Source organism: Echeneis naucrates, chromosome 4, assembly GCF_900963305.1.
Source record: "Echeneis naucrates chromosome 4, fEcheNa1.1, whole genome shotgun sequence".
In the NCBI taxonomy this organism is placed as follows: Eukaryota; Metazoa; Chordata; class Actinopteri; order Carangiformes; family Echeneidae; genus Echeneis; species Echeneis naucrates.
This window is the reverse complement of record NC_042514.1, coordinates 6,520,113-6,544,226: the sequence shown is the minus strand read 5'-3', so window position 1 is coordinate 6,544,226 and position 24,114 is coordinate 6,520,113. Positions and strand designations below refer to the sequence as shown.

At 39.6% G+C, this 24,114-nt stretch overlaps 1 protein-coding gene across 3 annotated transcripts in view; it reads right to left on the bottom strand.

Annotated features, from left to right (window-relative positions):
* slc44a5b (solute carrier family 44 member 5b) overlaps nucleotides 1–24,114 on the bottom strand; it is a 33,320-nt gene that overhangs the window by 3,214 nt on the left and 5,992 nt on the right. Inside the window, exons 2-22 of one of the 3 annotated variants that reach the window (XM_029499567.1) lie at nucleotides 15,737–15,785; nucleotides 11,776–11,849; nucleotides 9,768–9,852; nucleotides 9,394–9,478; nucleotides 9,155–9,268; nucleotides 8,345–8,405; nucleotides 8,117–8,240; nucleotides 7,889–7,933; nucleotides 6,359–6,442; nucleotides 5,921–6,033; nucleotides 5,588–5,719; nucleotides 5,291–5,390; nucleotides 5,085–5,177; nucleotides 4,786–4,873; nucleotides 3,869–4,131; nucleotides 3,500–3,594; nucleotides 3,317–3,420; nucleotides 3,137–3,210; nucleotides 2,807–2,877; nucleotides 1,856–1,944; nucleotides 1,234–1,318 (exon numbers count right to left, since the gene is read on the bottom strand). In XM_029499567.1, the coding sequence (XP_029355427.1) occupies nucleotides 1,234–1,318; nucleotides 1,856–1,944; nucleotides 2,807–2,877; nucleotides 3,137–3,210; nucleotides 3,317–3,420; nucleotides 3,500–3,594; nucleotides 3,869–4,131; nucleotides 4,786–4,873; nucleotides 5,085–5,177; nucleotides 5,291–5,390; nucleotides 5,588–5,719; nucleotides 5,921–6,033; nucleotides 6,359–6,442; nucleotides 7,889–7,933; nucleotides 8,117–8,240; nucleotides 8,345–8,405; nucleotides 9,155–9,268; nucleotides 9,394–9,478; nucleotides 9,768–9,852; nucleotides 11,776–11,849; nucleotides 15,737–15,785 (2,028 nt within the window). Of the gene's footprint in view, nucleotides 1–1,233; nucleotides 1,319–1,855; nucleotides 1,945–2,806; nucleotides 2,878–3,136; nucleotides 3,211–3,316; nucleotides 3,421–3,499; nucleotides 3,595–3,868; nucleotides 4,132–4,785; nucleotides 4,874–5,084; nucleotides 5,178–5,290; nucleotides 5,391–5,587; nucleotides 5,720–5,920; nucleotides 6,034–6,358; nucleotides 6,443–7,554; nucleotides 7,588–7,888; nucleotides 7,934–8,116; nucleotides 8,241–8,344; nucleotides 8,406–9,154; nucleotides 9,269–9,393; nucleotides 9,479–9,767; nucleotides 9,853–11,775; nucleotides 11,850–15,736; nucleotides 15,786–24,114 lie in introns of all 3 variants that reach the window. The other 2 variants (XM_029499569.1, XM_029499570.1) reach the window with 2 other exon arrangements.

The window sequence follows — 24,114 nt, the reverse complement described above, 5'->3', positions numbered from 1 at the left end:
GTCTTGGCCTCCCACAAAGTCTCTGTGTGGTTTACAGTACATCTATAAGTCAAATGGAAACCTTGAAATGATTGTGACCTTTTTTTTTTCTTTTTCTTTTTTTAATGATGGAAAAGAAGGAAAACCTGTTTTGCCAAGTGCAGTATACACACTGTTTTTGGATTTGTGTGTCTGTGTTAGTATAAATACAGTGGATCAAAGCAACCTATAAAATCAATGGTAAACATCAACAGCCAGCAAAAATAATCATGCTAGGCAGATGAAATAAATCACATGGTTCTTTTCCCATATGTGAAAGTGCATACAAAACATGATTTTACACTAGAAGACCAAAGTGCGACAAGAGAGTGCCTCATAAGTCCTCCACTTTTTTCTTGTTCGTTTGTTTGTTTGTTTTTCGAACGGTGATACCTTATGCCACAGTCCATCAGTGGCATCTGTACATATTAAGGTCCTCATGTTTGTTTGGGTAAAATGCTTTTTTCCTTTTTTTGTCACAGTCTGTGCATCGATCCTGCGAGTTGACAAGTACCCTCTCAGTAAGGCAGAGGTCAGCAGAAAATAGAGAAAAGAAAAAAGAACCAAAAATGTGACAGAAAAAAAGGCAAGTATCTGAGTTGGCTCAAGAGAAGAAGTGTACAGAGGTCTTTTTTCATGCCTTTTCTGTGAGGAACCAAAGTAAAAGCATGTCCTCTCCTTTCCAGGTCATCCAAGACCAGACTGGAACACATTCCAGTCGTAATGTTTAGCCCTACAGTACTCGCTCTTAAACGTCCAGACACCCACGCAAATAGGTTGATATGGAGAAGTCAGTAAGAGTCAACGGTTTAGTAAAATGGCCGCACATTGCTCAGGAGGCAGCACAAGATTTGGCAGCCTCCTCTCCTTTGCGCAGGATCTTGTGCAGGCCAGGAGACATGTAGTAGGGTCTGGAGGAAGAACCATCGTTCCTTTCCAGGTCTTCACCTGAGACCAGGACCCAGCACAGGAAGGAGCAGCAGGAATAGCAGACAGTGGACAGAGAGGCAACCAGGAAGAGAAAGAAAAGCAAAAGCTTAGTAGAAATGAATAAACACAGACATGAAGGAACCAAAGAGTGCAGAAACAGTGAATGTGCAGAAGTCAGTCACAGTTTGGACTTAAAGCCAGTTTAAAGACGGAGAATGGTACATTTCTGACAGGTCACTTGGCATTTAATCTTTAACCATCCCAGCTATGGACCTGCATACTTACAAAAGCACAGGAACAATGTGTCCACGCACATGGCATAGACGTTAAAAAAGCCTTGTGCAACCATGTACGATCCGAATATCACCGTCTGAAAGAATCAACAGGTCACAGTCAGGGTGCAGTGTTTTCTCAGCAAAATCTGCCAGAGCATCAAGAAGTATGAAAGGAGGAGCCATAAATTCATTAACAAAACTATTAGATTGCAGCAAACTGTCAAGAATGGACTAAGTGCAGTGGGGTCTTACATTTATCAGAACCAAGAAAAAAAAAAAAAGAAACCCGACAAGGAGAAAACAGCTGTCACTAGAAAGTACACTACAAGAATATTTTCACTGGTATTGTTTCTGCTTCTCTCATTGCATTTCATGTCTTTGTCCTCCTAATGCTCCGACTGCATTTTCATTCTTCTCTCTGGGTATTAAAAATGCCATCAGCATAACTATCTATTGAGAAGGCATAGAAAGGCCAAAGATAAAACATGTCTCAATGGAATAATTTTAATCTGATTAAATCCATTGTGTGAAAAGTGAATAGCCCAAATCAGAATACAACTACATCTCAATTAGTCCCAGCTCTATGTACTCCTCCAATTATTTATGAAACAGCCCACATTTTAACTCCTCACCAAAAGAGGCACCCAGTAGTAGTTTAAAGATGGGACTTCCTCTTGAATGACTGGTATTTGCCGTGTGAAGAAGAAAAACGCAAGAACACCTGGAAAACAAAACAATTTCAGAATAACAAGAATAAGTAAAAAGAACATGCATCCACCAATTATAACATTATGATCAATGCCTAATATTGTGCAGGTCTCCCTTTTCTGGACTCCCCTAGACGTCTGAAGGTGTGCTGTGATGTCTGGCACCAAAACATTGGCAGCAGATGCCTGAGGTCCTGTAAGTTGCCAAAACCTTGAACTTGTTTACATTACTGAAGCTCTACTAAATGTTTACTTTCTGCCTAATATATCCCAACCAGGGCAGCACGGTGGAATAGTGGTTAGTGCTGTTGCCCCACAACAGGAAGGTTGCAGGTTCTGGTCCCGGATCTGGGGCCCTTCTGTGCAGAGTCTGATGGGGGGTTTCCTCCCTCCGTCCAAAGACATCATGTTTGTGTTAACTGGTGACTCTAAATTGTCTGTAGGTCTGAGTCTGAGTGTGAGTGGTTGTTGGTCTCTGTGTGTTGGTCCTGTGATGGACTGGCGACCTGTCCAGGGTGACCCCGCCCTCGCCCAGTGTGAGCTGGGATTGGCTCCAGTGCCCCACAACGGATAAGCGGTTGAAGATAGATGAATGAATGAATATTCCAACCACTGACAGGTGCCATTGTAATGAGCTAATTTATATAATTAACATCACCTGCCACCGCTCACGATGTTACAGCTGATTGGTGTATACAGTATGGACCATTACATTATCAACCACCATTACTACTTTCAGCTCAATAAATAACACACTGATGATACTTAAGAGTTAAAAGCAATCAGACTAGCCCAAATCCTCACCAGAAGGGGCACACAGAAGTAATTAATGTCTCATCTGTGCCGCTCTTTATGTCACCTCATCATTAAACTTACCGACACTTCCTGAAATTAGTAGTTTTCCCAGGAAGAGCAGAAAGTCTGTCACCTTGTCCAGAACAGCCACCCTACAGAGGAGTAAGACAAGGGCCATACATCATCAAGTACAAAAGTAGAAAAAGGTTCGCCAAGAAATATGTGTAAATGCTACAGACACTCTTGGTTGCTTTACCAATGTATACACGCAAATTTAAAGCTTTTACACCTACAGTTTTGTTTTTTGTTTTTTTATTTCCACAAAATGATTTGTTGTGTAGGCCTCTTAATGGAGAAACCTTTCAAATCATCGGTACTCTGACCCTTGGTAGGTGTAAGAATAGGTCTTACCGAATAACATTCCTCATCAAGAGGAAGAACGCGTCCTTCGATGAAGTGCAGAAACTCTTTCCATATATTGCTATCTGTTGGGGAATAAATGCTTAGTAGAGGGAGATAAAATAAGGTACAAGCCAAGCCAGTTTAAAATTGACCTCCCAGATACCCAAAAGGAGATGCTCTGCCACTCACCATAATGTATGCATTTCTATTTATAAACTTGAGGAAATTTTCCAGGCACCAGAAACAGCATTTGAGGCAGCAAAGTAAATATCGAGCACAAGCATTTTGAGAACCTGGAAAAAGACAAATTATCACCCTGGAAATAATCATTCTATTGGGAAAACAACAGTGTCCCTCAAAGTCACAGCTTACCTTTCAATTTTTGATCCAGGTATTCCAGAACTATCCGAACAGTCTGTACCACTGCAATGATCAGAGAACCGAAGGCGAGGGAGCCCGTGTGATAGCTGAGACACACGATGAAATCAGTCGATGCAACTTTTTGCATGGTTTATATTTCACATCAACTAAAACAGTGCCTGTTAACTTTGTAGAGTTATCTGATGCTTGTGGTGCATTCACTTGCAAATATTTTGTTCATTCTTGACTTTTTTATGGGAAAATGTATATTTGTACAATGTTGTTTTCTACTTAGCAACAGAAACTCGCCATGATAAAAACTAGCACCTGATTTGTTAATCAGGTACAATCGAACATAACATCCAACACCATGCTCCCTACCATATGGCTCTGCTAAATGAGGAGTAGAGCGGGCAGGCAGGGATGTCATTTGGTTTCTTCAAGGCCCAGTAGTACGAAGCAAAAGCCCCTGCCAGGGTGCACTGGCCCAAAGCGATGGTAAAGTTGACCAGCCAGAGGAACACAAATAGGTTACACAGATGGAGGACTAAGATGTAGCGGTGGTATACACTCTCCCCACCATAGAAGGCGAACATGCATTGTGATCCAGGGCACACTTTGGTGATGTTGGTCTGACTGAAGGTCTGAAAGAAAGTAATAGATTTTATTTTGTCTGTCTGGTCAGACAGAGTGCACTATTCTACACTCTTAGCTTAACTTAATTTACGACCGCTACTAAATCACTAAAACAAACAAACAAACAAAAAAATAAATAAAAAATACAAAAACACACTAGTGTCACTGTTTTCCTCTGTTGCATCTTCATTTGTGCGGTAATGAATCATTTTATCAATATAAGGCTCTGAGGTAATCCTGCATTTATTTAACACTGTGTGACCACACAGCACATCAATCCTTTTAAAGCTCACATTACTCTGCATGAGCCAGGAGAGGGCAGACAGGCTAATAATTAATATATGTAAAATAGGCATTGATAGCTGACAGGCTGTAATATAAAGTCAATCTAAATTAGAGAACATCAGTTCTAATGGTTATATATGCTCCTCAGCAGATTTTACTGAAGCAATTAAAAAAAAAGCAATTACGCTTGCTTTCCGTGATCACAGTTGATTGTGGTGAAGGAATCTAAGAAATAGTTCACAGAGCAAGAAGCGACAGAGAAATTACTTAGTTACAAACACAAAAAAATGTGACATATTTTTCTGAATACAAACTAAAAACACTAACACATGAAGTATTTCTTCAGCGAACGATTGGCATGGCTGTGTGATGCTTACCTTTGGATTGCATGTGATGTTGGCATACATGCATTTATCATCAGGGGAAGTGACCTTATAGACTGCGTACCCAGATGATGCTAAGAAGCTGAAGGGGGACTAGTTAAGGGAAACACAAAGGGTTATCTACAATCCATAACATTCCTCACCTATTAAAGTTAACTTCAGTTACACTGCATGATATATTTACTGTTACTGATATCTTAATTAAATACATGTAGTGTTTCTACTGCAAAACTATGTTAGGCTCCATGAAAGAGTCACAAAACAGTTCATTAGCGTTGCAGTTTGGAGGATACACTGCTGTAACGGCCCAGTAAGCGATGCAAATGGCCAGAAGGAAAAAGGTGATGATAGGGTAGAAGAGAGTGGACATGATGTAGCTAATGGCCCTAAAAACAGTAAAGATCAAACATTGTATTAGGGAGGGGGAAAAAAAAAAAAAAATACATCACACTCAGTATTCAAATTTTAAGTAGTCAGCAAAGCTTTTATCCAGTCTTACTTGCTTCCTTCCTTCAGTAATGCAACAGCGATGCGCAGCCTTGATCTCAAAAATATCAATATCACCACAATGATGGTCTCAATCGCCGCCAGTGAGATCACTGCGAAATAAAAACAAAATTAAATATTACTGAATAACTATCAGTAGTTCCGTATCCGGAAAAAAAAGAAAAGAAAAACTATTATAGTCTATTAAAAAATGGGCAATTCATAAACTAGATGCTCATTTAAACATCAACTTGACTGTGAAAGTAAACTTGCAAGGACAACAAATCATTTGTGGTACATGACAACATACTGAAGATGAGCCAGGTCTCGCTGATCTTCAGGTAAATGCTGAAGTCAGTGTGAAAGCCAATATCAGAGATGGTGACATTAGTTCCTGGCTTCCCTCTCAGGGTACTGTACTCCCAGTAGCAGTGCCAGATACCTGGAAGACAGAGAGAGAAGGAATGACAAATCCAGGCACACGTAAATCTCCTACAATTTTATATAACAGCAGGGTGGCTAACTGTAAGACAGGTGAAAAAAAAAAAAACAAACGATAAAAATACAGACAACATCTCCAACATATGTGCAAAGTATATAAAAGTCACTGGGATGTGGGTAAGTGTTTATGGTGCTTACTCACCATAGCCGACAGCAGTGATAGCACAGAATACAATGAGCCACAGGAGCACACCAGCAGTGTAGCGCAGCAGCAGGATAAAGAGCAGACTGACTACCATGGTGATCACCAGACCACTGCAACAACACAATGTATACAAACACATATATACTGCTGTAACGAAAAGTGACGAAATTCACATACAATGCATATATTGTTGAATAAAATTTCATTTGGCAAGATGTTCTGAAAAAAATAAATCATGATGTGTTATTAACTACCTAATGTGCAAAATTCCACTAGTTTGTTTTGTTTGAGCAGGTGGATAAGTTGAAAAACATTACACGGTTCACCTTTGCTTTCATTGATGGCTAAGTAAATTTCTCAGAGCACCAGACAGCACACAATTCATAAGGTGCAGGAATAACATGAAAAATGAGCAGAAACAACAGCCATTCTTACATGACGATCCAGTTCCAGGAATTTGCATAATCCTCAAAGATCTTCATGCCAACTTCTTTGGCATTTAGTAAACTGGCAATACCTCTGTATGTGGGAAAGAGAAGGATGACAAAAAGGGAAGTTAATAAGAAGACAGAGGTGGCTATGGCAGAGTTTGTGTTACTGCCTCTGTTTGCAAGGTTTTCTCGAAAACATTTTGACACTTGGATTTATCTTTAAAGCTCTCACTGCAAAACAAAGATGAAATCAAAATGATCAAAATGCTTTCGATTATCTCATCTCTATGAGCCATATTGGATTTTGAGAGTGTGGAAAAAAGAAAAAGAAAAAAAAAACCAAACAAAAAAACAAACTTCATATCAGAGAATCACAAAACAGCATTAGTGATGCTAAAGCGCTACTGAGCAGCAGCTCTAACAATAAGGAGGAAAATGGTTTGGCAGCATGTTACTAAATGTGAAACAGGTGAGCACTTAGTGGTGGATATGTTAGACACCCATTTATTTCTTTTCACATTATAATGTCAGTGTTAAAAACAACTGTACTTTAAGTCCTATAAAACTAGATAATTCTGTGTTGTGTGCTGAATGCTAATGTTGTGCCCCATTAGGATGCACAGGATTACAAACGTTTGGCTCCAAACTACAAGACAGGTCGCAGAGTTATGAGACAACTACAGCAAGGTTTGACTGCAGAGACACTGCCCTATGACTCAGATAAATCTCCACAGACAGAGGAGGAATAGGGGACAAGCTGACATTTCTATGGGACAAACAAGCAGTGGAAGTGTTCTGAGTTTTGACAGCATTCTTATGATGAAGAGCTCTAACTCGGCTGCCTAAAGGTCAGAGAAACCCTGCCCATGTTTAAGAGTTTGGCTCATCTCCAGTGCTGTTATACAAACTTAATTTTATATCTAGTTTAAGGTAGTTAAATTAGTGACCACCAGGGGGCACTGCATTACTCTGTTTCATGTTACAACGCTGTGCAGAGCTTAATAAGGTATATAAACTGGCTTGATGTTACCAAGTAGATAAAGTTTTATTTATCTGCCCTAATTCTTCTCCACTTTTGCAGGTGGCAAGATGAAGGGATTGATTCTCCATGATGAACTGCAGAGGTGGAAGGGTTAGTCTACACAAGGCTATTGGTTACAAGAGGGAAAGTTAAAAAGCTGAAATAAATCATTTTGAGACCTTTCCACTCCTTGTTGCATGGCGGTTACTTGGCTATGAAAAGAGAAGCATTAAAGCACATTACATTTCCAGGTAATTCACAGCAAAGAATCATGTATTTTCAGAGTATGAGCTCAGTAGTTCGCATACATGATGTCGCTGCTTTTCCATCTTAGCCCATTAACATGTCGACAGCATTTATTTAAAACGCAATTGTTAAAAGCTTTTGGTCATCCCTGAAATTCTTCCCTGGAAGTGGGAGGTATGCTGAATTTTTCATGCAATACACATGCAAATAACTTTGAATGTGGCTGGACACATTCCTGGGCATAAGTGACATGCCCACATGTCCTACCCTTTAATATCTGTCCAGAACTCTCTGGGTGTAGAATTGGCAGCCCTATGACAGTATAAAAGCTTTAGGACAATTCATACCACAGGGTAAATTATCATGCAAAATTATTTTACCACAGCTAGCTACCAAATCTCCATGTAATGCACTGAGTCTGACTTTGCTACTTGTATAGCTCAACTAAATCAACAACAAAGCTCAAGAGTGACGTCACACAGAAGAAGGACTTACTTGGCAGCAGCTTTGAGGTCGCTGACACTTCTCTCTTTATTTTCTCCATCTTTGAAGAGGGTCTGATTGGCTACAGTTAGAAGTCCATCTCTTGTAATGAAATCAGGGAAGCACCGCTGAAGGACTGAAAGACATTTTCAAAAAGTTTTCTTTACTGGCTTATTAAATGAGTAATTACCTATTTTGTGTTACAATGTTTATAGTTTTAGCTGCTTGAGAGAAACTTACAAGGTCTACTTGGCACAATCATAGATGGGCAGTCCTCATCTCGTATGACTTCTAAAGCAGACTAAAGCAGTGAAATGGGAAATAAAGGAGATAATGAGTCAAACAACTGAAAACAATTCATCAAATATAGTATTTTATCATAGCTACAGTGGAGATATCTTTGTCAGCAACAGTAATGTTTCCTCCTCTGTTTAGAATAATAATCTTAGTGCTGTGACGATTATGATTTTTGTATTATTGATATCACTATTCCTGAAAAACACTGAAGAAATGAACTGAATCCTGTCTGATGTAACACCATCATGCTTGTGATATGGTGGGTGGGGAAATCAGTGATTCATTTCAAACACTATGACTGAGTTGTTAGTTGCTCCCACACATCACCTCACTTTCTGATCTTTATACACCATCATGCCAACGTCATCATCGCTGAACTGCTGCCAGAACAGGGCTGTGATGGACATCAGTGGATGCTAACTTATGTTTGACTGTCTCTCAAATCACATTCAAACAAGCTTGTCATTATGAGGATTGTACAGATAAAGCTGATGAAATCTGGGCATGGATTACTTCTTGTCTAAGACCATAACAGGCTGATGTTCTTCTAAATTTAGTAGGACAAGTGCTTGTCCTACAGAAAGGTCTTAACTCCGCCTGAAGGTCTAAACTCTGTTATAAATGGCAACACGATGTCCATGTACAGTATCTACCTAAGGAAGAGACAAATTGGAACTTCCAAGCAAAATTCAAGAAAAGAAGGGGGGGGTGACAAAACAAAACACAAAGCATAGCAAACTTGTGTTTTCTCACCTTACTGCTGATCTCGAAGCCTGGCTTGCAGAATTGCTTATAATATTCCCAGTTTTTGGAATTCCACGCATCCAGGAGAGTGGCAAACCTGTCAGGGCACTTGGAGACACAGAGCTGGAAGGGGCAACACATTCTCTTAATGAGAGAGCCCATCAATCTTGCATAATGAAGCTTGCAGATAAAGTTACACAAAAGCATTATACAATGCACCGCTAGAAGGGGCTTCTGCTGGCTCTTACCTGGGTTGTAGGGCACTGGAGGTTAATTAAAACTGCAGGACTGGCACATTTCAACATGTTGAAGTAGAATAATATGGCTTTGTTTCTGTGGAGACAAATGTGGACATGGAGAGGACTCAGATTAGAGAGATTCAGAACAGTGAGAAATCAGCCCATTATCGTGCAGCGTTTTATCAGCAAGCACTGAATCAAACGCATGCACGTACACACTCTACTTTGTCAAGCTTGCCATAATTAAGTGTAAATCTTCTCCATCTATTGCGGTCAAAGCCTTTTGTAAGTGTAAAGATAACAATGGAAAGCAAAGAGACAAATTATAGAACACAATCACTCTGCTATATAATAATTCAGGAAGTAGATATTTTTCCACTTACGCATTAGGGGTGTTCTTCTGGCCACAGAACTGCCCGTGGCTGTCTGTTGGGTAGACAACCTTCCTGGGGTCACCATGGATCCAGGCTGAAAACATACCACAGCAACTTTATTTCAATTTGAAGTTCAGGTGTGAGCACACCTAAAACACACTGAAGACCCATTTTCATCCAATGAAATCACTCGGACCACATTTGGAGGTGGTCTTGGGTCATATGCGGTCTTATTCCTTTAGCTAAAGCAAAATTAAAGGCCTTCTTTCATTAATGACATCTTCTGCCACAGTCTAATTGGTCCTGTCAGAATTATTCTTAAATCATCATAAAACTGCGTGGAGTGGAGTGATTTGCACCGTATTCCACAGTCCACCATAGTCAGATTAAAAAAAAAAAAAAACAAAAAACGAAACATATACCTGTTTATATGGATACAGAGCAGGAGGTGGGGAAGGTTTGATCACAAAAGGAGGCATGTGGGATTTTAATGCCCAGCGTGAATCAAATGTTCTGCAGTTGACGACTTGGGATCAACTCAAATGGGTGGTAATTCCAGAGCTGATCAGGGTCACTTTGGTCTCAGACACAGTCTGCCAATAAGTCGGCAGATAAAAGAAAATGATCTACTACCTAAGGACAAGCAGTGCATTGCCCTTAAAATATTGCTAAATCCAAAAGGTTCTGATTAAATAAATGGGATTTCTGAATTCTCTGAGGGCATCAGGCCAAAGTCATGAGTATCTCTCTGTGAGCTAACTGACGACAGAAAGTAAACAACATAATTAAAAAGACAAGAAGGGAAATTTATTGGAGGATTGCGTGAATGCATATTAATCAAGACAACATCAACAATTGAGAAAACATCTACACACAAGATAACGAACAATAAAACCAAACAAACAAAAAACAAAAACATCATTCCAGTTTAATTTGTTCTGTTTCTCAAGATATTGGCAGTAACCCTGAAGTTCAATTCCAGCGTTTAATTTATTTGCCCAACCTGAACAACATGGTATTAAGGCCTTTCACCTTACCGGTCAATGAAGAAATGTGTTCAATGTGAGGCAGCACAACAAAGGCACTTTATGGCTCTTTGAAATGCATAATGAAACTGGATAATTATGCAAAAAGAACAGTAAGTTCTTCAACTGATTGCAGATCTGTCAGTGTCTATTTTAAGTGTCATCCAATGTCATGACTTCTGCTCTTTTTAAATGATTGGAAAACAATAAGTTGCCGTATTGAAATATTCAATGACATAAAACTGGCGGGAGACTGCACTTTCAAAATGGTAGCAGGATCTTTTTGGCTTGGTGTGTGATGTTTGCCATACATGTGTGTGAAAGAGGGTGAAAAGAGATCTGCACTGTGGTGTGGTAGATAGAAATCTGTATGTTCTAGGAAAAAGAGGCAAAGTGGAATAAAGTGAGAGAAAGAGTTAGAAATTACACTAAAACAGGAAACTTTTTTAAGGGAAAAAGGTCAAATTGAGAGAAGTAAGGATAAAGAGAGAAAAGGGAAAAGAATAAGAAAGATTAATGAGCTTTACTAACACAATTACCTCGAGTCAAGAGACAGCTAGAATGATCACTACCAGCTGCATGTTGTGGTTAGACTTCTACTTACTAAAATAATTGTTCATTCTCTGAGGGGGCTGCCTTTCAGAGCTCCCACACACTTCGAATAATCAGCCATTTCTTTAAAAACACAATGTAATTATCTCAAAAAAGAAAGAAAAGAAAATCTTGTATTCTCTTCAAGTGTTAATGCATCTGGTGGAGAGGAGAGCACCTATCTTATGATAAAAAAAAATATTTTCAAGTCACTGTCAGACAAACACTCACACACTTCGCCTGTTCTTTCCATTCATTCTGCCCGCTAGAGATATGGAATCGTACCACCAGGCAGAACAGGATAAATAAGCAACTCACACTTCCAGACCAGAACATATCAACCCTATGATTGTGTGTCATTATGAAACCACCTGTGATCAGCAGCAATGTGTCCAACTCACCCACGGTACCCAGAGCAATGTAGCCAAAGATGACAATGACGAAGATAACGCAACAAACCACATCAGTGCAGCTCCTGGGGGCAAAGAAAAGTGAGAGGACAAATAAGTAATGTGTGGGGAACCAACATTATGAGAGAGAAATAAATTTTATTTAATATGGTTGGTTGTTTTTGTCAAAAATATAATAAGCAGAAGTTTTGTTTTTTTTATGTAACAATGGGAGAATTGGTAATTTAGCGCACCTGAACAAGGGAAAAAAAAAAGTGTGTGTATTATGTCTTTAAATATTTAGTGGTAATCATGAAATAGCTGTTCTATAACAAGTGATTCTGAGATCTACATCTGGGTGCACTACTTGCAACCAGGCCTGACAAGTTGTCATCTGTATCCTGTTTTTTTTTTTTTTTTTCTTTCTCCTGTGAAAGTGGAGTGGAGCTCTTCTGACTTTCTAATGAGACTCTGTGCCTGTGGGACAGAATTCTGGGGGGATTCAGAGACAGCTTTTTGAGCATTGCCTCTCCACAGCAGTGTTAGTCTGCTAGTTTAAAGCAGCATCTCTCTCCCTTTCTCTTTCTTCCCTGTCTCCTCCATAACCAGCATTCTTGCCCGCCTTTCCACCCTGAGAGAAGCTGTCAGTCCAGCTCATTCTTAGTCCTCTTTCAATACTATTCAGCACTTAGTACAGCTTTGAATAAAGCTAAGTTCAATCCACTGTGCAAAGCTGACATGTGTAGAAGGCATATGCATTCCCTCCCCTGACACTATATGCTACACAAATTAAACTGAAATCCTCATTTCCTTCGGCTTTCAAACAGAGAAACAAAGCCAAGGTCAAACCGAGGCCTGGACTTGGAGATGTAACAGCATTTCCTTTGTGCAGGTCTTTGAGGAGTAGTCTGTCCTTGTTTTGTATGCAGCATTTATACAATGTTGTATACACACAAAAACACAAGGGTGCTGCTTTTGAGCCTCAAAATCTAATTTTATGATTAAGATCAGTCAAATGAGCACTGAAAGATCAACTCACAGTAAGAGGGATAAAAAGCTTACTAATACAGAAATGCTTTTATATTAAGATGAAAACACAATCATCTGAAATTCATTTTTATTAACAAATATAATACTTGCAATTACATTTTCAGTGTAGCCTCCTAGATTTAGGGTCAATTTAGGGTCTGTTTACTAGTTCAGCTGCAATTAAGAGATATTTTTATGGTCCTGCCTTAATAACTGCAGTAAAGCTTGCAATCTATTTTAATAGACAGCTAGATTGGTTTCCTGAACATAAGGAACATGGAGGATTGGGAACCCACACTGTCCCAGCAGGACTGCAGATACTCCTCATTTCTAATTTCAGATTACACTATCACCACTTTTATCTGAATTACATTAGGAGCCCCGTCTACCTGCAAACTCTAAATGTGATATATCCTCTCACGAGCTGGGTAGTGTGTTTGGAGCTGATGATAATGGACCCATACAGACTCAGCAAATGTTCCACAAGCATCAGCTGAAAGCTCTATGAAACAACGTTTGATAACAAAAGCCTGAGAGATCAATTGGTTACCATATGAAAGAATGTTTGGGGCTTGAGACACATATCAACCAGTATTTTTTGGGAGATAACAGAGAAAGAAATACAGTTAAAGTGGTCACAGCTTTACTTGGTGAAGTATAAAGACAACCTGCCACACAACCAAAGCAAACTGTTTCTATTATTGTGTATGTTATTGACAGAGGGAGACAAAGAGAGTACCATTTCATTTAATTCAAAAAGAGCAAGGGGAAGAGCTGTCTGGGTTGCCATGACGATGGCTGCATGCTTGTCTCCAAATCCCTCTCTGTACTAGATGATAGATAAATTGGCTATCACTCAGCCCCATATCTGAGGTAATTAGAGGGGATATCTGAGGGATATGAGTGTAGAGCAGACCTTGCCTCTCCTCAGCAGTGATGAGACTGTTACTGTCTTTTTATTCACAGCTCCATCATATGGATAGCTGCATTAATATGACGGTGTAAACACGACACCATAGTGCTAATAAGTCCTCTTTGGGGCACGCAAAGGTGAGTATGGAAGGTGGCAAAGTGAAGAGACAGTTTCGCTACATTATCTCAGCAAAACAGGCCACATGAACAGCAAGGCAGATCTGAAATATGGTCAACCTGCAAATCTATTCTGACTCCAGGCCTTGTTCCCAATACACAGAACCCCTCAGTTCTCACATGCACAGGTACCAAAGCATTGCCCTGCTTGTGAACTGTGCTGGCAGGCAGTAATGCCTTGGATGAAAAAACAAAAAAGTGCACTGGAAGCTTTGTCAGTGCAATGAGAAACTTTTGTGCCAGTGTTATATTTGCAAGGCTGATACTCTGCAGGAGCCAAGGTGACACAGATGGCAGCAGTGCCACAGAATAGCGTGGGTGCCAGTGTGGTGAGAATCTGCCAGACTGTCCCTGCTTTGTAACATTACATGAACAGGAAGGGATATTTGGAAGCCAGATTTGGACACAAAGGGTTTATTTCTCACAGTCATAAAAGTCAAGAATGAAATTAGCTCAAGTGAGTTGCTCTCCTAACGAGCCACTTTTAGGTAAGACGTCACACGTTATGAAGGGAGAGACTGCTTGATTTACGGGTAAATTTGCATTGTAGTTGTATAAAATTTCCGCACTGCCTGTGTGCATTATAATAGCCAGTTTGAATAAACACTACTCTGCGTCCACTTCTGTCTGGCCTTGAGTGGACTGCTTAATAACAGATACAGTTACTTCATTTAGGCATTGAGCTTGGATGAAAACAAGACGACCACAGAGTCGGTTTTCTCCCAGCTCTCATTAAGAAAAAGCCTCTGAGCCACAGAAACATCAAAGTATCCTTGGCGCCTTCAACCAGCTGTAGCAGTGAAATGGACAGGAGAGGGTGGGATGAAGAGACGCAGGAGGACTGAAACATGCCTCTATAGCAGCCTGCCAAACTGAACTGAGCATAAAAGAGATAAGAGCCTGCGTTACCTTAGTAAATGACTAAATCATCAAAAAAGCCTGTGGTGACTCCCTTGGTGCGTTTTGCCTTATTGAAAAATTCTGCTTCTCACTGTACTAAATCAAGGCAGTTAAAACTGTTCAAAGACTTAATTTTCAAAAAACACCACAGAGACAAATTCAAGAGTAAGAACTCCAACCTAAAGTTTATGGTTCTGTTTTTCTAAATACAATGGACCACATAATACTTCCACCGGTTTTAGTCATGCTCCCAATTTTAAGTCCCTAAACAATTTCATGTGAATTTGAAAATTGCGACATTCGGATAGTATTTTATGAAATCAAAGAATATATAAATCAATGTATGGCTCAAACAACACAAATGTTCATGTTTGATTTTCTTTGTTTTCATTTAGTCTATTTTCAAATCAAATAAACAGAAATGAAGTAGACGTGAATGTGTATAGAGATAAAGCTCTTCTGAGGGAGATAGTAGAAAGAAATGCCGCTGTGCTGCCACTTGACATACAGGAGGCACTTTAATGTCTAACTGTAAAAGTCCCAGTGATGTGCGGACTACATCGGTTTTTGGGACATCTGCCTGGTTAATGATGTGTGTCACTGGGCTAAGCCTAGCCACCAGCTTGACTTATGGCCATTGATCTGTGTGGTGGAGTGGAGAGAACTGCCAGCACTCAGTCTCAATCTTTGTTAACATAACATGACAAGCAATCAATTTATCAGCGCCCTGACAGCCGTGTGTGCCTAAAAGATTATATAATGGGTAAAAATCAATACATATGTAAGAATCAGATGTTGGAAGATAATGCCGTTATAATGACAAAGTTAAGGGGTCAGTTTGAGAGTTCTGCTTCTGGCAAAACACAATGAAAGTGAATAAAATAAGTATAATTGACCTTGTAATTGTTAACATATTTACATTGCAAAATGTGGTGATGTAGAGCATATGAAATACCTGTTCTGAACAGGCCCTCTGAAGTTTGGGTCAAACTTGCGTGGTTCACCTGTAAGACAAGAGTATGGACAGAATTAGCTGACATGAGCATGAAATAATCTATAGAAACAGAATTAAAATTACATTCATAGACGACAAGGCACTAAAGTGTGCTCACGTATATCTGATACGTCAACGAAGTGGAGATGTAAAACGCTGCTTTTATGTAATTTTTGCTTTCTTGGAGCAGAAGGAAACATTGATGAAACATTTATGATCAAGATTTCATTACACTGACACTGTGTACAAGTAAACTGTCATAAGTTTACTCGCTGTGCCATTCAACTCAGCTAACTAGGTCATTTCACAGTGCAAGTCCCTTGGCCAGAGTGAGAGGAAAAGGGATGATCATGCTAAGCTACCACATTAAAGGCCACAACAACGTAACAAGGAAACATCATAAATCATTTGAAGTTTTATTTGGGGCACACTGAGGGATCCCCACTTGACCTAGCAAAGTTGTAAATACTGAACCACAGTTGCGAGCACAATCAGTCACCCAAAGGGCCTTAGTATGTCTGCAGTAAAGAGCAGTGCTTGTAGGTGGGAGGCATTTTCATTCATCACTGCTTATTTGGTGCCCAAGTTATCGCTACCCTAGTTAAAACTAAGTGCAATGTTTTTGTGAGGACCTATTAATCATCACACAGAGAGCGTAATCTTGGCAAGCAGCTGGGGCAGTCTTAGGGGCAGCATGAGTGGGCCTGTTTCCCATCTGCCCATTTCCCAAACTAATGCTGTCGAGAAGACGTACAAGCCACCCTCGCCCGTAGAGGTGCGAGGAATGGGTATGTTGTTCTACGCAGATGCAAATCGGATGAGCCTGAATGTACAATGAAACTTCAAGACTTCGAAATTTAAAGAGAGACCATTTCACTTTTGTTGAGCAGATGCTGGGCTCCCAGCAGAAAGGTTTGGCAGTTGATGCACATAAAAAAAAAAACAAAACAAAACAAAAACCTGTCACTGAGGGTGGGGGACCCAGAATAATCCCAGCACAACCCAAAACCATAAGCAATTGCCAAGGGATTCCAACTGCATTTGCTTTGGTACTTATTAAGTCAGTGTAGCATAAAAATGATCTTGAAGCTGTTAGTTTTAGGTAATACAGATAGATAAAATTAAAATCATAACAAGTACAAAAAAATGTGTGCTAACAAAAAGTTGTGTTTATGCCTGATTTAGTTTTCACCTTTATCCCATAGAGTACCACATTCCTCCAGAAATAATTACACACATTACACATTAAAAGCCATATTGTTGAACTGTGCAACATAACCTTTCACAAACACGGCCAGTGTCTTCTATCCTGAAACAACTGAACATTTTTCTGAGAATATAAAACCTCTTTGTCATAGAGCTTTGCTACGTATATATGCTGCATACTGCATACTGTGAATAGCGTGAATAATGTTTTAGACAATTAAGTGATATGAATAAAACATTGCTGGGAAACTAAATCAAACATGATTCATCTTTTCTCTCATCCACTTACATTCCATCACACCTAATAAGGTCATACCACACAGCTTACTTCTGTTTTGTTGGGAGAAAGGTGAACATGCTGATTTATTAGGCCTCCCTCTGTGTAAACTACACCACAGTATGCTCTTGCCTCTGAAACTACAAGTAATGCATCTCCTGGGCACGTTCACACAAAATCATTACTTTTCTGCCATCACTGTGCCGAAGAAAATGAAATTGACTGGTATAAGGTGAACTTATTGTGCTGCCAAAATTGCTCATACGTGTGTGAAGCACAATAATGGCCTATCTTTATTTTATCTGAGTGTAAAGTCAGTAAATGGTGCAATGGAGTAGTTGGAAAAAAAAGGTTTAAAGTTGTTGCTACACAATTCAGATTATCTATCTTGATTTTGGGATATTAGCCTGAAAGTGAAGGTGGAACAGCATTTGATTTCCATGAGTAGTGAAATAAGGCTGATTGTTGTTCATGAAAACAAAAGAATTGTAGTCAGTGAGTAAATAGCAGCACGTCATGAGAGAAAGTAAGTCTTTTGTGTCTTTTCTTAGTTACAATTACAGACATTTTAATGGCTTGTTTTTATGTTTATATATTTATTACAGATATGTGATCTGAAGTCTGTAGTTCCTGGCCGTAGTTAGTGTAGTTTAGATGTCAACTGCAGCTTCAAAAGCAGAAACCCTGTAGTACCATAAATACATTCATTAAACCTCCCCCTGCGCCCAGAAACGTAATGGAATCGGCACAGTAAACACTGGCAGCTGCTTTTCACACACTGCCAGATACGCATACCTGAGTGAGTGAGTTCTTACAACTGGCAATTGTCTGGCTGTGGAGAAATTTGTTTGCGCTGTGGCAAAAAAAGGTTTCAAGAGCCAATATTTCTGTATTTACATAACACACTATAAAGGAAGGATATTTCACGCATTTCCAGTTGTAAATCCACATGCACAGAAAATATTCATGGAGAAAGAACTTTGCAGTTATTAGTGTCCATGGACCCTCTAGGCCCTGATAGCTTCCCGTGCTTACTGAGTAAAATCTGATTCATAAGTCCATTGTTCACCTTTATGTGCTTTCACAGTTTTCTCCTTCATCTCCATTATTCTGTGTACATGGGGCATTCCTTCCTTTCCCTGCTGCTGTTTCTCTACTGCAGCAGCAGTGACCTGAAGGATAGAAATGCCAAATCTCTGGGCCAACAGCCAAACACACTCTGAGAAAGTAGCTCACCCATGAGGCATCCTCAAGCTGCAAAGTCAGCAGCAAAAATTGCAAGGACTAGAAATGCACCTTTGTGGAAGTGAGTGTCTATTCGGGGTGGGAATCTTTTACTATCTCACCATTCAATTCAATTCAAAACGATTTGATTCATAATGATTTCTGCTTCAATCTGTAGGTGTGCAAAGGAGCCTCGTGATCTACTCCAGTCTGCTTTGCAAGACAGGATGACAAATGGAGACGTTGAAGTGTCTTTTTCACATTTATTGAGTTTTAAACATTTATCCATACTTAGATAGGATTGTTGCATAAAAGCAATATCCCACATTGCTTAAGTAGCAAAAGTAAAAGTGTCTCTTTATAAAAAAATATAAAAAAAATAGTGCAGTCAAACATGGGTTCCTCATTTTGCAGACCTTACACACTGTGAAGCTCACGTCAAGCCCTGTCTATAAAATCCGCGATCACGGAAAAAAAAAAAACCCAAAACAAAACACGGAATTCATTATTAACACGGAATAACAGAACTGGCCGACATTTTACATACACATTTTTTTTTTTTTTTTCCCCGGAATAAAAAAGAACATATCTGTTGGGAAAATGCTCTGATTGGGGTCTCTAATAATGCACGCCCCTCTACCCATGAACAAATGAATGAATGAATGTGGTGACTTGAGTGTAGCGGGCAAGGTTCAGTTCCCAGTGGGGGCACCTGAACATGTCTAGGTTAAATGGTTAATTGTTGATTAGTAATGGACTGCAGCAAGGAATGGGAATCCTACCAGGAACTAGACCAGACCCCTCCAGAAACTAGAGACTAGACCAAACCAGCGACAGGACCAGACTCTGAATAGTAGTAGTAGTAAATTCGAATCACAATTGTTTCTGAATCATGTTTTTGGCACACCCTAGTGTCTATTGTCACATTACTATTCATTCTTCCAAACCGTTTATTCCAGATGGCAATGGATTATATCAAATGAAGGCCTACATCTGACAAAGGTTACAAGCTCAGCTTTGAAAAACTGGCCTGGCTCATGACTTCATGGGAGCGCGAACACTTGGACATTCGTTACGTGCACAGGAGGCCACTTCAGGAAGCAGTCTAAACTACAAACTTTAACACTTGGGGTTTCATGTCCCCTTTTCTTTCGTCCTTGCTGTTCAAAACCTTACTCCAAAGCCATCTGCTTGGTTGTCACTGAAAGACGCTCACTTCCGCTGTATTTGAGGCTTAAAAATGAGAGATGTTCTGGGTTAAGTATATGACTAAACTCCTCAGCCAAGGACACAGTGCCACCGACCAGGTGGTCACTGCAGCATTTGCAGGTCACTGAGTATAAAGGATGCTAATCTGTATCACACCGAAATGTAGAGCAGAGCTCATATATGAAGGCAAAAATGATATGGGAATGAGCATCTGGAGGCATTTTACTCGATGATCATCAGGAAAATTAATCAATTACAGATTAATCATTGTATTTTTATATAAAAAATTTTGATGAATATCAAAATTCTGTGTAATTTTCCCTCAATTAAATCTTTATTCCAAGATGAAGAGTCCCACTCTAAGGGCAGAACTGGCGGTTGGACAGTTTAATCTAAAGATACGCGGCGCACAAAAACAGCAGCCTTTAAAACAATCAAATTTAACAAGAAAAGAGAAATCCACTGCATTGCTTTATTGCTATTTGATAAAAACGTATGAGCACTAAAATAAATTTGACATGGTCGACAAATTCTATTATCAATTATTGATTGATATCAACGGTGCTAATTCCTTGTTTTTTATATATAGTTTCACATGGAGAAGGATCATGAGCAATGTTGTTGACTTACAAGCTACCACTAAAACGCGTGTCGCTAAAGGCAGAAATCCAAATTTGCATTTAGTATTTGTGATTTGGAGATAGCTCTGGTGTCATGCTGAATCACAAAACAAATTCCTCATGATTAGAATTGGATTTTTAAAATTTAAATATCACGATAGCGTTTGATTAGCAGAGCTAATTACTGATAAATTGAACTCACATTAAATTGTGCACTGCATCAACAGTCTCTCCTTTACATGCATCTGTTTGCGCTGCAAATATTAATAATTATCATGCATTGTCATTTCCTTGTCCATAGAGAGAAAACCCAGAAATGCTATTGGTACTCTGTCCTCATCTGTGACCTGGATGTGTCGGCAATGTTTTTATTCATCATTCACATGGTGAAACTTATTACTTTTTGAACATTTTATACGCATTTCAACAATACTGTGATAATTGTGATAGCTCCTTTGTGACACATAATTGTGATATTAAATTCTAATAGTGTTTCATACCAGTTAGATTATAATTTGGCCTTTCTTAAAGCAGCAAATGCATACTGTGCTCAGATCAAGTTAAAGCAATTCCTCTCTGTTTCCTCTCTAGTCTTACTTGCCTAAAATTGCTTTAATGGTGACAATTGTTGCTACAGCTTTATGGCCAACAGGCTACAGTACGTAACTTGAACTCATATGACAGCTAATTAGATGTACAGCGGCTGGGGGCGACAAAGATAGAGAGCTATCTTCTAAACGGGGGCCAACACAAGCTTAATATGCATAGACTGCAAAGAAATCCTTTCATTGATCTTCTTGGGTTGTGCGGATATTCAAAACACATGCAGGTGTCCATGGTGCAGCAGCAGTTGTAGTAAACCCAGGTTAGTTCATGTGGCACGCACAAGTTGAATCACACTGAGATCAAGGGGAGCCAGTGGTGAGAGGACAGATTGTGGTGCAGTGAGTGTGAGGGAGGGGAGCCGCTTTCACAATCATGTCAGTAGTTTCTTGATCATCAGCCTACTGTTTGGAGCTGCAGAGCCAGCCCGTACGTCCAGCAAGATGACAGGCAACAGGCAACATGCTCCCTCCCAACAAGTGATGAAAAATGAAGGCAGTCATTATGTTGGGAACAAATTGCAATTAAAATAGTTTACATTACACAACACTGCAGCAAAAAATTATTGCGGAAAATTTCCCGGATAACTCAATAATATAGAGGTGACAGAATACAGGCATATTTAACAAAGCCAAATTTTGCTTTCGCTGTTGTTCCTGGTCACTACACTGGCCTTAGTAGTTACAGCAGGCAGCAGTACTTTTGTCTGGCAACAAAAGAGGTTTCTTTGAACGGTTAAAAGAGGATAGAGACAATCATCAGCGAAGCTGGGCCACCAGCAGACTCTGCATTACATGACGGCTGTTTGGACTGCACTGCAGTCTGCCAGTGCAGGAGATGAAGCTGGTGGACTGGATGTGTGCGGCTGGCTGCAGTCAGGCTGAATGGGGGTCTGTAGTCAACACCATTTGGAAAAAGCCTGGCAGGGATGCTACACTGGGACAGCTAGGGCCACTGTTAACTCCACTAACTGTTAGTCACCTCTATTGACAAATTGTTGGATAATGCCACCGCATTCCCGCTGTGACTGAGAGGTTTACATATAACACAACAATCACAGTGGTAATCAAAGGCTCTGAAGCAATGAGGCTGGACAGGGTGAGGAATTACACATCAGGATCAGACAAAGGATTTGGCAGTCATCTCCTCTCCCAAATCTTACTTGCATTTGCAGCTATTCTGCAACAAGATCAATGTATTAAAATAGAGTCGTGAGGACCCACACATAACAGATGAAGCCTGTGACAGATTAAAATTGTGTTTAAAATGCTGCTGACAGACATTTAATAAAAGTCCTAAAAAAAAAAAACAAAAAACTGGAGGGCACAATGACAATGCCTCAATTTAAAGTCCATACAGATTCTTAAGTATCTGTTGACGACAGATCATCTCCAGAGTACCTGAGCTAGGAAAGAGCCATTTATAACAACCCACCAGAGGCAGTTCATTGCTTGTATTTCACAATTTGGGAGGAAACTAAATTGCACACTTATCTTCTGTAGGTCACTCACAAGGTTAGTCTGCTCAGGGAATATTTTTTTGAGTGTGTTAGCAGTCTCCGCACACTTACGCTGTAGATATACACCAAGGCTGCACAGTTAATCAAAATTGCAATATGCTTCTATATTATGTTTTCTTAAAAAAATAAAAAAAGGAAAGCAAAAAAATTCTTCCAACAAAAATTATATCACAATACCAGCCACAATAATTGCAATATGATTCTTTTGAATTCCACATAGCCCTTGTATAGGCCATACTGTCCATAAACAGACAGTCTATATATTTTATTCTCCATCATCTTGTATTGATTTAAAAAAAAAAAAAAAAAATCAATACAAGATGATGGTTGATGATTTAATATATATACTTACATGGTAATGTTAATTGTTAATGTGCTAGAAAATAGTCACGAAACAGTCTGCAAATATAATGAGTTAGAATACTGTACAGTGTTCTCTAGTGTAAAACTTTTTCCTCACTTTCCCCACGTCCTTTTTATACCCCCTCCTCCATGTTTCTGAGCTCGTCCCTACACAGGCACTACTGTCTCCAGGCTCCACTGTTCAACACTGAACTCTTTCATAGCATGGTAAGGCAAACAGCTCGAACACTGCAGGTGCTTTTCATGGGCCAGGTCAAAGGGGACATTTGGAGAGGACATTTTTTGTTTGTTTTGTTTTGGATTTTTTTTGCCCTGCTGATTCATAAACATTTCCATGAATAAGGGAAAGTGAAGCGTTTTAAGAAGCACTTCGGTCAAAGCTATGGTCGGCTTTGAGAAGTCTACCATGCAGCTACAAATAAACAAAAAAGAAAAAATAGACACGTTAAAAATCAAGAATAATGATATGGCTCAGCATGGCAGGTGCATCCTGTATGTCTGAATCTTGTGTGCAGTATGTTTATTCATATTAAATAAAAAAAAAATGGCTTCCCCCAATTCACAGTGGGAAGCATCAGTCGGACTTTATGTTTTCCTGAAGTCTCTATTTGCAACATTAGTGTTGGGGACATGTTACACTGGTAACAGAGATGCCTGTATGAATCACTGCCATAAAGTAAAGAAGCCAGTAAAGCTGTGACTGGATACAACCAGAAGGAGGTTGAGCGGTATTCGGGGTTCCCTGTCAAGATTTCATTGCTGAATCAGAAAAACATACACAGATACTCCAAGAGAGAGCAGGGTCACGCAAAGAAAATGCACACATCTAAAGACAGATTAATTGGTAACTCCATCATGATCTCGTCTCCCACAGTCCCCAGAAAAGAGAAAAAATTATATTTGGAATCCCTCTTCAGCAATCAAAGTATTTAAAAAGCTCCAGATGGCTCTTGATTTTCATAATATTTAAAATCTGGCCATAATACACACCAACACACTCTATGTAGCACTATCACTCTCCTTATCTAGGCCTTTAGTGTATTGCCCCTCTGAATCCAGAAACATCTTCTCCGCCTTGCTCTTATTTTCCCTCTCTGAAGAACAGAATAACCTTTAAAGTGTTTGTCTCATTGAAATAAGGCAACAGCATCCAGATCTCTGGTTTAGGTTTACTTAACAGAGTCCCTCAGGATCCTTTGAAACTATTAGCAGATGGTTGAGGACTGTGTACTTGGCATATCTGCCTTGGTCACCCACTGGGTTAACTCCTATCGGTGCATCAACAGTATTTATAGTGCTTATTTTCAGAGTGAAGCAA